The sequence below is a fragment of the Phalacrocorax carbo genome, chromosome 24 (assembly GCF_963921805.1).
Source record: "Phalacrocorax carbo chromosome 24, bPhaCar2.1, whole genome shotgun sequence".
NCBI classification, from domain to species: domain Eukaryota; kingdom Metazoa; phylum Chordata; class Aves; order Suliformes; family Phalacrocoracidae; genus Phalacrocorax; species Phalacrocorax carbo.
In genome coordinates, this window is record NC_087536.1 from 7,367,509 (window position 1) to 7,381,393 (window position 13,885).

The following is a 13,885-nucleotide window of genomic DNA, read 5'->3' on the forward strand; positions in this document are numbered from 1 at the left end:
ATGGGGCTGCACCAGGCGCTGCTGGTGCTGCTGGTGCTGCGTGAGTCCCCCGGACCCCTCTGGACCCTCCTGACCCCGGGCCTCGGGGCTGCCCCGCACTGCCTGGGGCTGGGGCCGGGGCCGGGCTCGGCACCATGCGGGTCTCTTTCCCCTCCAGGCTCGCCGGTGCTGGCCCAGATCACGGTCCCACGGCCCGTGAATGCGACGGGGGAGGAGGTAGCTCCGCAGGCCATCGCCTCAGGGCTCTAGTGGGGCGGGGGTCTGCAGGGCGGTGGTGGGGCAGGACCACACCAGGGCTGCCAGCACGGCAAAGGCTGTGCCCGCTCCCTGAGGAAGCACCGAGCTCTTGTGCTTGCCCTCAGCATTTGTAGCCGCCCTCGGAGCGCGCTTCTCCGAGGTCATCGCTCCTAATTCTCCCCTTCTCTGCTTTTCTGCACGCGCAAGGACACGGTGTCCTACGTCCTCGGGATAGAGGGGAGGCCGTACACCCTTCACCTGCGGCAGCAGTAAGTTGGCCCTGGCGTTGCCTCGCCTGACCGCCGCCGTCCTGTTCCCCGGCGCTGCTGGGCCGTGAGCTCTGCCCCGGGACGGTGCCCGGCTGCGGGGGGATGCCCGGCTGCGGCCGCTGGCGCTGCTCCCTGGGGCTGTTGTGCCCGTGAGCCCCGACACCAGCGGGTTCTGTATCTGCCAGCGTACCAGCACAGGCTGCAGGACCTGGAATAAACGCAAAAGACTCTGGGAAAGAGATGCTATTTTAAGTGTTTCACCGTATGCCTTTCTTTTGTAGTGTCTTTTTATCTGATGACTTCAGGATTTACGTGTCTAATGAGAAGGGATCTATACGCTCTGATTCAACCCATATCAAGGTAACCTTGGATTGCTTTGGGGATTTTTTCCCGTAAGTGTTGTGGCGTAGAGCCGCTCTCCAGTATGTGCAGTTCAGCTCTTTCGGTGACGGGTGAGGGCATTGCCTCTGCGGCCACGGGAGGGGCTCCTGTTGTCTGTCGTGATGTAGGGAGGCTGCCACTACCGGGGCTACATCGATGGGTTCCCCAACTCGGCAGTGACCCTCAGCACCTGCTCGGGGCTCAGGTAACGAACCGCCACCTCCCCGCGCTGCCCTGCCCGCCGGTGCTGCCGGGCGCTGCCGCGGGGGAGCCGGGGGGAGCCCCGGCAGCTCCGCGCCGCGGCTGCCAGCGCCCGGTGCCAGACGGCGCGCCGTCACCGTGGCAGGGGCTTGCTGCAGTTTGAGAACGTCAGCTACGGGATCGAGCCCCTGGGTTATTCTCCTGCCTTCGAGCACTTTGTGTATCGCGTGAGCGACGAGAAGGCGGCAGGTTCCCTCTTTGCCACCGGCCGCCGCGAGGGAGGGCCGGGGCGGCTGACGGCAGAGGAGGTGTCGTCCAAAGCGCGTGGAGATGGCGAAGTGAGTGTGAGCCTGTTCCCGCGGCGGAGCCGATGTCCCCGTCACGCGAGGAGGGGCCCGACCCCGCAGGAGGCTTTGTCCGGTGTTGTCTGGCCGGGCAGAGGTGGGGGCGAGGTTTATGAGTGCCAGCGCTGGCGATGGGGTGCTGTGTGGCTCGTTACTCATCTGGTGCCTAATGAGAGGTGCTGACGAGGTAAAAAGGCTTCTGAAAGAAGTCAGAATTAGCTACTTTGGAATGCCTTCTTACCTTGTGCTAATTTGAAGACAGCATCAAAGCATTGCTTTCGAATGGACACTTGAGTAGCGTAGCGAACCTCAGGAATAAAGTGACCGTAGAACATCATAGAAATAAACAGCATTGGAGACCATTTTCTTTTTCAGCCGCTCTCAGCTGCAGCACAATCTCCCAAATACTTAAAAGTGTACATAGTGTTGGACAAAGCTTTGGTAAGTCTGTGCCAGTCGTTTTCTTCACATGTTCGCCTGACTCTGTGCACCTAGAAATGTTGCCATTTCCCAGCTTTTCTATGCGTTTGTTTCCCTTCTGAAAAGTTACGTGCACTGTGGATTTTGTAGGAAAAAAACACTGAAAATTCGTAGCTCCCATTTACGTGATTGGGTGCTGGCAATCGTTTCAGCATTCAACGTTGTTGCGCGCCGCCGTGGTAAATGCCTTGTCTGCTCTTGTGTCCTCTTGGGTTATTTTTCAGTACAACCACATGGGTTCAGACACGAATGCTGCGATGCAGAAGATAATCCAGGTCTTCAATCTGGTCAACAACGTAAGTTCTTAAAGTCTGGTTTATATTGTAGTAAGATGATGGGGGGTTTGGTTAGTAACGGCCACCGATTTCCAAGCTGCTCTTGGGTTTAGGAGGAGGTTACGTAAACGTGAATTCCAGGTCTTGGCGCGCGATGCTCTGGCCGTGGAGGCTGGGCACGGCTCGGCAGGAGCTCCTGGCTTCCCGGCAGCCGGGTCCAGACTTGCTCAGAGGTGGGCGAGGGGTTTAGTCCCAGTGGGCTAACACAAAGGTCTGGCTTAGCAACTGTGAAAATAAGCTCTTTAAAGCTGTGACGGCACTAGCGGTACGGTCCGTGCTAGAGCCGTGGTCAGCTGCTTGGGGTGGGTCTTTCCATTTCGCGCTGCGACTGCACCAGCGCCGCGGGGAAAGCTGCCTGGCCTTGACAGCCCGCAAGGTGTTTCCCGAGGAGGTTTTCTCTAGCCCCGTCGGTCTGATACAAGTTAATATCCTTCCATATGTGGGGGCAATGTCTCCTGCAGAGGTACAAAAATGCAGGCAGCCAAAGTCTGACGTTTTGAGGCTTCCCAGATCGCTCCCCTCTGTGCTGCAGATCTTGTCCCACCGACCAGCCGTACCATTGATCTGTTTCCACTCGGGTGCTTATGAGCAACTTCTAATCCTTTTCTTCCCTCCACTGGTGCTGTTATGACTGATGTGTATAACAACAAGTGATTCAAACCCCCCTAAAACCTTCCTATGAAGTTATTAGGCTTTGTTCTCATGCCTCTTGGTAGAGCTTCTTATTTTCTAGGTTTGCTCCTTCTATTTGTCATACAGATGTCATTCAGCGACTGAAAACAGCAATTGGCTTTTCCTGCCTGATTTATTTCTTGTATAGAGCTGTACTTCTGCCCAGAAGGAGAGGTATGTGAGCAGGCGTTTCCTCTCTTGCGCTTTCAGATGTTTAACCCGCTTAATGTTACCATCGTGCTGTCCTCCCTGGAGCTGTGGACAGAGGAGAATAAGATATCGACAGCAGGGGAGGCAGATGACCTTCTACAGCGATTTTTACAGTGGAAACAGTCATATCTCGCTCTGCGGTCGCACGACGTAGCTTATCTATTAGTGTAAGATAAAGGTTTCCTTGCTCCTTAAATATTACGTGACAGAAATCAGTTAAACCAATGTAGGTTCAACTGTAAAGATTCCCATGAAAAATGTTTTCATAAATGAAACTTATGGCTTGCGTATTTCCTAATTCCTTAATACTCTGAAAGCACTTCTTTCAAGACACACCTTCCAGCCTGCTGTTCCGTGGTGATGTAGCGTACCCAGCTGCGCCGTCCGTCCCCGCAGCCCGTGGCCGAGGAGAGGCTCGGCTGCAGCCCCGGTCCCGGCCCGGCCCGCGGCACGGGCACCGGCCGCCACGCAGACCCCGCCAGCGGCTCCCCTGGGCTGCCGGCGGCACCGGGGGACAGCGGAGCCGCCCAGGGGACCGGGGGGATTCAGCTGTGCAGCTCCGGGATCCCCCACCGGCCCACAGCGGCCGGGACGTCCCGGGCTGGGCGGCCGGTGAGCCTGCGTGTGTTTCAGGTACAGGGACCGAGCAGCGTTCGTGGGCGCAACGGCTCCGGGAAAGGCGTGTCAGAGGGACGCTGCCGGCGCGGTGGCCGTGGTACGGTGGCGCCTGTCCCCTGCCTGTCCCCTGCCAGCCCACGTGTCCGTGGAGCCGCAGCTCGCCCACGGGCGGCCGGGGCAGGGACAGGCGGGAGCCTCCGCGGCCGGAGCTGGGGTCCGCCGGGGTCTCCGCAGGGAAAGCGCGTCGGCGGCAGCCCCGCTCTCTCCTCCCTCTAGTACCAAGGGTCCGTGACGCTGGAGTCCTTCTCCGTCCTCCTGGCCCAGCTGCTGGGACGCAGCCTGGGCGTGAGCTACGACGACTCCCGCGACTGCCGCTGCCCCGGGCGCGTCTGCCTCATGAGCCGGGAGGCGCTGTGAGTTGGTGGGGTCCCGTCCCTGCCCGCGGCGTTGCCCGGGGGCTGCGGGGGCCGGGGCGGGGGAGGCGGGTGGGCAGGACGCGCTGGGGGAGATGGGGGTCCCTGGTCGGTGCCGCGGCTACGGCTGGCGCCGTCCGGCTCGTGCAGCCGCGTGTCACCCGTCGCCTGGCCACGTGTGCGCGGCCCCGCAGGCGTGTGGTGGGGACGATCACAGGTGTCCTCTCATCAGAGGTGTCCTCAGTGACTGTCATTCTGTTGCAAAAATAGCGACAAATCAGAAATATCTGCTTTTATTCCTTTAAGAAGTGAAAAAAGAATAATTAAATTACTAATTCAGTGCTAACCTTGAAAAAAGAGACCTTTTCTCTCCACAAGCAAGATGTTTCTGAATGTTTCTCAGTCTCTCTTAATACTGAGTTGTAAAGTCTGGTTTGACAAGTGAGCTGAAAGATGCCGGGGGGCCGCTGTGCCTTGTGCCAGAGTCTGAACAAGTCCTTGAATGGCACAGAGATTTTGAGAGAGAAAACTGCTGCAGACATGTGAAGACAAACAAGTATGGATAATTTGCTTTATTTTAGACATTTCAGTGGGGTAAAAGCCTTTAGCAACTGCAGCGTCGGCGACTTTGAAACCTTCCTGAAGCACGACGGAGGCGCCTGCCTTTTCCATAGGCCCCGCTTGACCGGACTGTCCTACCGGAGAGGGCCCGTCTGCGGCAACGGCGTCGTGGAGCCCGGCGAGCAGTGCGACTGCGGCGGGGCGGAGGTGGGTGCCGCGGGAGTTACGCCTAAATACGTACGCTCGTACTGTTTGTGTGTTCAGAGCAACGAGCCCTTGGACTAAGGGCACAGCTGAGGTAGAGGCTAGCCAAGAAGGATTATGTCTGGTTTTAGATGGTTTCCATATTGATGTTGATCTGATGGTAGCTTTGCCCACTTTTTCTGCTAGATATTGCCCAAGTGTAGCATGTTGGGGGTAAGAAGGAAAGGGACAACCTCAGACAGTCAAAAGCGCAGGGGAGATGGAGAAGTAGAATAACTTGGTTTTGCGATGTGCCCCCAGGCATGCTTGAAGGATAAATGCTGTACTAAAAGATGTCGGTTTAAGCCAGGAGTGAAATGTTCCTCTGGACTGTGTTGTAATGAATGTCAGGTAAGGCTTGTATTTACAATTACCACAAGATCATCATCTATTTTTGGAGAAAGGGCTTTCCAGCCCAGCTCCCTGAACGCCCCGGGAGGACTATTCGTGGGGGAAGCCTGTCCTGGGCAGCGTCACAGGCGTGTGGTGACCTGGAGCCTCAGCGGCCGTCCCGAGGGAGCGGGGCCGTGTGTGAGGGCAGCGTCGGGAGGGTCTGTGTGGGGCCTGAGAGGGGACCGCGCTGGCGGGACGGAGAGACGAGTCCTTTCTGCCTCCCCTGCCAGTTCAAGCAGAAGAACTCGCAGTGCCGCCCCGCCGCCGATGCGCAGTGTGACCTGGCCGAGTTCTGCAACGGGTCCTCCGCGTCCTGCCCCCCCGACCTGTACGTGCAGGACGGGCACGGCTGTGAGCGCGGCACCGGCTACTGCTACAAGGGGCGCTGCCAGTCCCCGGACCTGCAGTGCCAGCGGCTCTACGGGAGAGGTAACGGGCAGCTCTGGTTGCACTGGTACTGCTGGCAGTGCCCAGGTGCAGGAGGCGGCTGCGGCAGTACCGATGCTCAGTGTGCGTCTTTGCTCTCTAATGCACCCAGCTCAGGTTGGCCTCGCTGTGTCTTTTCAGCCTGGTTTCAGTGGAAATGAGGGTTTGTAGCTGGTTGGTAGCTCATTTCTGATGCTGCCCCCGGGAGCCTGAACACAATTCAATCAACGGTTGAAGCAGGAGGGTTTTTAGGGCCTGCGCTTGAACGTACGCGATACGAGCGGTGCGGCACAGGGCTGTGTGCGAGGCTTGTGCCCCGTGTCCCGGCCCCTCCTCGTGCGTGCAGCTGGGGGCAGGAGGGAGAGCAGAGCCTGTGGTGCCTGCGAAGGGTGGGTGCGGTACCCGAAGGGAGGGCAGAGGGCTGGAGCGGTGCCCGGGGAGGGAAGGGCATCGCTTCAGGACGCATTTCCAGCTGAGTTTTGGCTCTGGTTAACGTGCGCTCCAGTAGCACACAGCTCGCCCAATTATTCAGTGATAACAAAGAAATGCAACAAAAAAAGCAAATTACGATCTGTGAGTGACCTTAATCGGAGCACTAACCTGCTGTTTGCTAATCCCGTGTCTCTGCAGTTCAGGCTGCTGAGGGTTTCGCCGTTTGGGGACAGATGTTATATCTTCTCTACTTAGTGAGCAACATCGATGTTCTGCTGTGAACAGGATGAAAAATTAAGAAGTTATTAGATAACATAACATGTCCCTTTGCGTGCCTTTAAACGGTAATAGATGTTACTGCTAAACCTGTAGGTTCAAAAAATGCTCCTGTGGCTTGTTACGAGGAACTCAATAGTCAGCGGGACCGATTTGGACACTGCGGGTTCCAGCCCAGACAAGGCTATAAGTCCTGTGCTTGGAGGTACGCTCTAGGGAAAGGGCACGTGCTCCGCTGAAACTGCGTGTTTGGTTGGGGCTTCACAGGCAAGGGGAGCGTCAAGACTCCAGCTGACAGTAAGATTTGTGAAGCGATAAACGGAGTTACGTGCGCGTTCTCCTGGTTAGTCGTGCGGCACCTCCCCTGGCGTTGCAGATCGTCTCTTGGACTTCCCCGTCCTGCTTTTTTTTCCTTACCATGCAGCGCTCCAGATTCGTTGTGCTATTTCGTGTTTCTAGTGTTTCGTCAGGTAGCATTTATGGGTGGGGGTAAGCGTGCGTGTGATACACATCCCCTGCAAATCGATTTTGTAGGAATCTCAGATGTGGGAAGTTGATCTGCACGTACCCGTACAACACTCCGTTCGCGTCAGCCGCCGCCGCCGTTCTTTACGTCCAAGTGCGTGAGCATTTATGTGTATCTCTGGATTATTTGAACGCACCGGCGAGGCTGGATCCTCTTCTGGTGCCGGCAGGTACAAAGTGTGGTTCTGGGAAGGTAAGAAAGCATTTCATAATCATCTAAAATGTAGAAATTGTAAGTGATAAAAAGGTTTTAGAAATATTTGCTCCTTTGCAGCACAATAGGTCTTGATGTTTACAAGCACTGTAAAAACAGGCAAACATTGCACTAAGGTTGGCGCGGAGTAGCCATTGGGCATAACCCAACCCCACGACAGGAAATGTCGCTTTGTAAAAGCACAATTGTTTGTTTAGAAGTGGTGTATTTTCACTCCCTTTTGGGACCTAAGACTGATGGGCGAGTGCTGCGATGGTACGGCAGTGCCGAACTGGAGCTGGTGTGGTTTCTCCTAGGTGTGTATAAACAACACTTGTCACCCACACTCGGTCCTGGGGTATGACTGTGACAGCAAAGTCAAGTGCCACGGCCACGGCGTAAGTGACTCCACCAGCAGCGCGCGGGGGCTTCGTCCTGGCAGGTTGGCCGTGGCTCGTACGGGAGCTGGTCAAAGACCCGGTTTAGGTTGATTCTCTACAAAATCATCACCTTGCCAGCTAATACAGGGAGCGCACCCATTTAAAGTATTGGTCCTAAAACCAGTATCAAAATATGATGACAGTTTTTAGTCACTGAAATGGAGAATTAGATGGTGGGTTTGGTTTATGGACAGGAAAAAAAAAGAAAGCAAAATTGAAGGGACATAGAATTGAGGGCAACGGCGTTCACGTAGATAAAAAATGTGGTCGAAGGGAGCGGGAGAGCTGCGTTGCGATGCACGGCGGGCCGCGGGCTCTCTGGGCCCCCGCCTGGCTCCGGGGCGCTGACAGCCAGGGCAAGCCGCTCCCGCCTTCTGCTCCTCAGACCGACCTGCACGTGGGTTTTGCAGGAGGGTGATGTTTTATGCTTGTTCCATGTCTCAAGGCTATCGGAGCCTGTACTTTATGGTGTGTTCCTTGTCACCTTCCTAAATCGCCAGAGTGCCGATAAGCGCGTGTAGCCTTGTCCCAGCACGACCAGTGGCGGCGAGACTGATGCTGGTCTGGGCGGGAGAACCCGTTGCATGGATTCACTGCAAACTTTTACCGCCCGCCCCGGGCTTTTCAGGTGTGCAATAACAAGGGGCACTGCCACTGCCACCCTGGCTGGAAGCCCCCTGACTGCCTGCAGAAGGGGTCGCGCTTGGGGGGAAGCGTCGACAGCGGCCTCCAGGTGATGGACGGTGGTTAGTACCCGCAGCGGAGGTGGGCACAGGCACCGGGCCGGGGTCCCTGGTGCAGGCAGGGAGGCTGGCGGCCCCAGTCCTGCTGCCCACTGGGCTCTCCCCTGCCAGGCCTCTCCGTGCAGCGAGCGCTGGAGGACGTGACGCTGGCCTGGCCGGTGCTGGGCTCCTGCCTCCTCCTGCTCCTCCTCACCCCAGCCGCCTGCCTCCTCTTCCTCCTCCGGCGGCGGGTGCTGGGCCGGCACGGCGGGGGGCAGACCCCGAGCATGGAGGGGTGAGTGGGGCCCTCCGCCACGGCATCCCTGGGGGAGTGGGGGGCGCAGGATGGGGCCAAGGTGATCCTTGGGGGGGTGTGGGGTGATCCCCGAGGGGGATAGGAGGAGGTTCCTCAGGGCTGAGGGGATCCCCAGCCCCAGGGGGGCTATGAGGAGTGATCCCGGGTGGGGGGCTGAAGTGATCCCGGGGGGCTGATATGATTCCCTTGGGATGGTATGGGGTGATCCCCAGGGGAGGGTATGAGCCGATCAGCCAGGAGGGCTGAGGTGATTCCCTCGGGGGTGTGTGAAGTGATTCCTGGGGGGACGTGAGGAGATTCCCCGGGGCTGAGGCTCCGCTCTGTGTCTCCGCACAGCCCCGCCGCCGAGGAGGGCAGCGACCGCACGGACCCGGACACGGACCCGGACCCGCAGCCGGACTCGGACCCGGACCCGCACCCGGAGCCGGACCCGGACCCGGACTCGGACCCGGACCCGCAGCCGGACACGGACACGGACACGGACCCGGACCCGCAGCCGGAGCCGGACCCGCAGCCGGACTCGGACCCGGACACGGACCCGGACCCGGACCCGCAGCCGGACCCGGACCCGCAGCCGGACCCGCAGCCGGAGCCGGACCCGCAGCCGGACACGGACCCGCACCCGCAGCCGGAGCCGGACCCGCAGCCGGGGCCGCGGCGCGGGCGCTAATAAAGGCGTTGGGGGCAGCCGCGTGTGCGCGCCTCTGTGCGGGGCGGCGGGGCCGGTACCGGCCGGGCGGGATGGCGCCGGGGCCGGGGCTGGTGCCGCTGGCCGCGCTGCGTGAGTGAGAGCCCCCCCCCGCCCCCCGGGCCGCCCCCCGGGCCGGCAGAGCCCCGGGGCACCGCGGGAGGACACCTCCCCTCCCCCCCCACCCCGCCCCACCCCGCCCCGATCCCGCCTGTGGCGCGGCCGCGGGGGGACCGACCCCCACCAGCCCTCCCAGGCCGGCACCCGGGTGGCCTCATGCCCTGGAAACTGACACGTGCTGCAAGCTGACGTCATACCCTGGAAACTGACATCATGGCCTGGCAGCTGCCCGCACGCCAGCAGCAGCTCCCCCCACGCCCGAGCCCCACCGGGCCCCACAGCCCTGGCTGGGGGCGACCCCAGGGAAGGGCTGCCAGGGCCAGGGTGGGGGTCCCTGGCGCGGGAGCCCGTCTGTCCCGGGCTGGCGTTGGGCCGGGGGAGCCGCTCCTCCTGGCCGCTCGGCCGGGGTGCGCGGGGGTGGGACGATGCTGGCCTCCCAGCACGGCACGCCAAACGGCAGGAGGAATCCCGTGGAAGGGCTGGGTTTTTTTGCTTAGTGTGTGCTTTTTGACAAGCCTTAACCCCTGCTCTCGGGGGCTGAGGGGCTGCAGCCGTTGTAGCACCCTTTTCCTCTGCATCAGACACCGCCCCGTGTTGGTGGTTGGGTTTCGTCCGTCTAAGCGTGTGAAGCTGCGTGACGCTGGCGGCTGTGCGGTGCGGCCAGCGATGCTCGCGGGGACGGAGCGGGTGGTGCGGCTCCTTCCGAAGGGGGCGTTTCTTGTGTGGTTCTGGATGCGTGTGGGGCTGGCCTCCCTGAGCCCCGTTTCGGTTCCTGAGGCGAGGTGGGTTTGTTCAGGGGGAGTTTGCTCTCGTGCTCCCATCATACCGCGTTCACGTTCCTGGGCTCGGGTCCAGCAGCGGTAAGTGCGCATCATTTTGGTTTTTCCCATGCAAGTGTGCAGATACTTTAAAATAAAGCATGGGTGGATGACAGCAGGGTAGAAAGCACAGGCAGTGAGCCTCGGCAGGCGGAGACCGCGTCTGTCCATGTGGCTCTAAAGGTGCCTCTCACAGCATACGCGATTCTGGCTGTGGCTGATGGGCACAGCCATGGTGATACTAATCTGTGCTTATAACAGAGAAACAAATCCTTTCTGTAGGTTCGCAAATGCTGCTGCACATCACGGTTCCCCAGAGGTTGCTCTCAAAAACAGCTGGAGAGACGGTACTTGAGTAACCAAGCTATGTTGTGTTTGTGTGTGCGAGTGGACGCACGCATGCAGGGGTGTGATGTGCAACAGCCAGGTGTGACTGGCAGAGGGACAGTTTTAGGCAGCCATGCTCTGCCTGCGCAGGTGATGGGGGGACCGCGCTCTGCTGAGCTCTTGTGCTTGCCCTCAGCATTTGTAGCCGCCCTCGGAGCGCGCTTCTCCGAGGTCATCGCTCCTAATTCTCCCCTTCTCTGCTTTTCTGCACGCGCAAGGACACGGTGTCCTACGTCCTCGGGATAGAGGGGAGGCCGTACACCCTTCACCTGCGGCAGCAGTAAGTTGGCCCTGGCGTTGCCTCGCCTGACCGCCGCCGTCCTGTTCCCCGGCGCTGCTGGGCCGTGAGCTCTGCCCCGGGACGGTGCCCGGCTGCGGGGGGATGCCCGGCTGCGGCCGCTGGCGCTGCTCCCTGGGGCTGTTTGCAGCCTCTGCAGCTGCCGGGATCACGCCCCGCTGCCGGCACGTCCCGAAGCCCGCAGGGGATGCGTGTGTGCGCGCCGCGTGCCCCAGTGTGCCGGGGTGGCGGGGGGGGGTTTGGGGGCTGTTCGTGCCTGTGAGCCCTGACACCAGAGGGTTCCGCATCTGCCAGCGCACAAGCGCAGGCTGCAGGACCCGGAATAAGCACAACAAACTCTGAGTAAGACCATTTCAGAGCGTTTTCAGAGGATTTTAATGTTTTTCTGTTCTAGATTCTTTTTATCCGATGATTTCAGGATTTACACGTACAACGAGAAGGGATCTTTGCGCTCTGACTCGCCCCATGTCAAGGTAATGGTGACCTGCCTGGTGCTGCTGTCGCTGCGTTGTCCGGGGTGGCCCCGCTGTTGTGTTTTGGAGCACGTTGCTGGTTACTGCAGGGGAGCAGTGCTTCCCCTCGCTCTCCACATTTTTGCTTCCCAATGACAGCAGGAGGTGCTGGGGTGAAACAGAATGTTTTCCTTGCAAATGCATGGTCAGATTCTTGGCTGTGAAGGCTTTTGGAGTCACTGAGTTAGGTTCAACGCTTGTAATCCTGACTGTGGCTACTGTTCTTTACGGAGAGACCAGGCAAAGAGCCGCCACCCCCGGCGTGTGGCTCGACACAAGCCAGGGCAGTTCCTTATCATGAGGGTGCCACATCCTCGCACTCGGATTTGTTTCTAATTACCCGGGCCAAAGAGAGATTGTCCACAAAATCCTTGTTGTGCCATCCCCTGCTGGAGTTACCTCCGCGGCCACGGGAGGGGCTCCTTGTTGTCTGTCGTGATGTAGGGAGGCTGCCACTACTGGGGCTACATCGATGGGTTCCCCAACTCGGCAGTGACCCTCAGCACCTGCTCGGGGCTCAGGTAACGAACCGCCACCTCCCCGCGCTGCCCTGCCCGCCGGTGCTGCCGGGCGCTGCCGCGGGGGAGCCGGGGGGAGCCCCGGCAGCTCCGCGCCGCGGCTGCCAGCGCCCGGTGCCAGACGGCGCGCCGTCACCGTGGCAGGGGCTTGCTGCAGTTTGAGAACGTCAGCTACGGGATCGAGCCCCTGGGTTATTCTCCTGCCTTCGAGCACTTTGTGTATCGCGTGAGCGACGAGAAGGCGGCAGGTTCCCTCTTTGCCACCGGCCGCCGCGAGGGAGGGCCGGGGCGGCTGACGGCAGAGGAGGTGTCGTCCAAAGCGCGTGGAGATGGCGAAGTGAGTGTGAGCCTGTTCCCGCGGCGGTGCCGATGTCCCCGTCACGCGAGGAGGGGCCCGACCCCGCAGGAGGCTTTGTCCGGTGTTGTCTGGCCGGGCAGAGGTGGGGGCGAGGTTTATGAGTGCCAGCGCTGGCGATGGGGTGCTGTGTGGCTCGTTACTCATCTGGTGCCTACAAGAGGCATCGCCGAGGGGTACAAGATTTATTCTTGTATTTGTAAAAGTGGGGATATTTCTCCCTCCAGTTTGCAGACGCTTGGCAGTGATGTGCTGGCTACTTCAGCCATGGGTTTATGTGAGTGCCCCAAGGCCCCGATGTTCATCTGAGCCAAGAGCCAACGTTATTAGCCAAAGACTTCAGCGTTGTCCAAGCTGTTATTACACAGCTTTTGCTTTCTGCCCTGAAAACACGATCAGCAGATGGCGATGCCGCGTGGAGGGTTTAGTGTCTCAGTCCTGCAGACAAGTCAGCATTTCTTATGCCTCGTGGCTGAAACAGAGCAATGAATTATTAACAGTGAAGAATTTTTTTTTCCAGGCAGCGTCCAAGTACCAGAGAGAGCTGGCACTCCACGTCGTTTTGGAAAGGGCTTTGGTAAGTCTGTGTCAGTCAGTCCCTGTGCTGTGTTTGTTTCCTTTGCCCTTGCTCAAGCTGCGATAAAGCTTCGCCGCGGTCGTCTCCGTGGTCCTGCCCGGCTCCGTACCGTCCGTGCCTTGTGGCCGTGGCTTGGTGGGAGGACACCGCTCTGAGAAACATTGTGATGAAGCATCGTGTGCTTCAGCGCGGCAAATAACGTAGGTAGAATCTCGTGTCATTTTTCAGTACGACCACCTGGGTGCAGACGACTATGTTGTGACGCAGAAGATAGTTCAGGTCTCCAGCTTGCTCAGCAGCGTAAGTTTTTCCTGTTTTATATGCACTGAGGCGGAAATCTTGATGGCTTATTTCAGCCAACTAATGGCTAGGGTGGTAGATTCGTCTAATTTTTGAGGAGATAATAATTAAACATGCTTTCTGGCAATACGGACTCCCCACTCATTAGCTTCTGACTTCTTGGATTAGTCTGTCAGAGCTCCAGGTTTGCCTAGGACTTGTCCGGCCTGGGGTAGGAGGTTGTGCGGAGGGGATTTTGCCCCTCGCTGTCCAACGCAAACACGTGCCCAGCAGCGCCTACGCCTCAAGTCCCGGAGACGGCGGCCGCCCACGGCGCGCGCGCCGCCGAGGGCCCGCCGTGCCCCGGGCGGGTGCCAGCAGCCACCGCGGCTCCCTGCCATCTCTCTGGCTTAGGGGAGGGATTCTATTGTTCTCCTGCCGGCGGAGCACGCGGCGCACGCAGCTGGGGGAGCGTTTGACTGGAAGTCACAGGCAGTATTGTGCTTCCTCCTGGAAACCTAAAATATGCAGACAAGACAAGTTTGTGTATTCTGTATGTTTGTTTATTAACATCTCTACTCAAGCTTAGGTTGTTTTGGGGTTTATTAGATCCTGTTTACTGAGCTAATTTATTTCCGCTTTTGGA

At 59.1% G+C, this 13,885-nt stretch overlaps 2 protein-coding genes across 2 annotated transcripts in view; both read left to right on the top strand.

Annotated features, from left to right (window-relative positions):
* On the top strand, nucleotides 1-9,454 carry LOC135317019 (disintegrin and metalloproteinase domain-containing protein 2-like). Its single transcript, XM_064472534.1, has 18 exons — nucleotides 1-40; nucleotides 158-248; nucleotides 788-866; nucleotides 1,016-1,092; nucleotides 1,234-1,426; nucleotides 2,023-2,208; nucleotides 3,130-3,296; nucleotides 3,763-3,844; nucleotides 4,024-4,160; nucleotides 4,742-4,928; nucleotides 5,226-5,315; nucleotides 5,588-5,786; nucleotides 6,588-6,696; nucleotides 7,026-7,209; nucleotides 7,527-7,607; nucleotides 8,278-8,395; nucleotides 8,504-8,666; nucleotides 9,024-9,454. Exons 1-18 carry the CDS (start codon nucleotides 1-3, stop codon nucleotides 9,355-9,357), a joined length of 2,517 nt encoding a protein of 838 aa, XP_064328604.1. The 3' UTR covers nucleotides 9,358-9,454.
* Nucleotides 9,429-13,885, top strand: part of LOC135317020 (uncharacterized) — a 21,763-nt gene continuing 17,306 nt past the window's right edge. Inside the window, exons 1-8 of the mRNA XM_064472536.1 lie at nucleotides 9,429-9,472; nucleotides 10,567-10,660; nucleotides 10,919-10,980; nucleotides 11,393-11,471; nucleotides 11,955-12,031; nucleotides 12,173-12,369; nucleotides 12,908-12,960; nucleotides 13,189-13,260. Of these exons, the coding sequence (XP_064328606.1) occupies nucleotides 9,429-9,472; nucleotides 10,567-10,660; nucleotides 10,919-10,980; nucleotides 11,393-11,471; nucleotides 11,955-12,031; nucleotides 12,173-12,369; nucleotides 12,908-12,960; nucleotides 13,189-13,260 (678 nt within the window). The remainder of the gene's footprint in view (nucleotides 9,473-10,566; nucleotides 10,661-10,918; nucleotides 10,981-11,392; nucleotides 11,472-11,954; nucleotides 12,032-12,172; nucleotides 12,370-12,907; nucleotides 12,961-13,188; nucleotides 13,261-13,885) is intronic.

Bases quoted from the DNA above. Each gene is read 5' to 3' on its own strand.
- LOC135317019 (XM_064472534.1), top strand. From the start codon at position 1: ATGGGGCTGCACCAGGCGCTGCTGGTGCTGCTGGTGCTGC. The intron at 8,396-8,503 runs GTTAGTACCCGC...CTCCCCTGCCAG, and splicing joins CCTCCAGGTGATGGACGGTG to GCCTCTCCGTGCAGCGAGCG. The intron at 8,667-9,023 runs GTGAGTGGGGCC...GTCTCCGCACAG, and splicing joins CAGACCCCGAGCATGGAGGG to CCCCGCCGCCGAGGAGGGCA.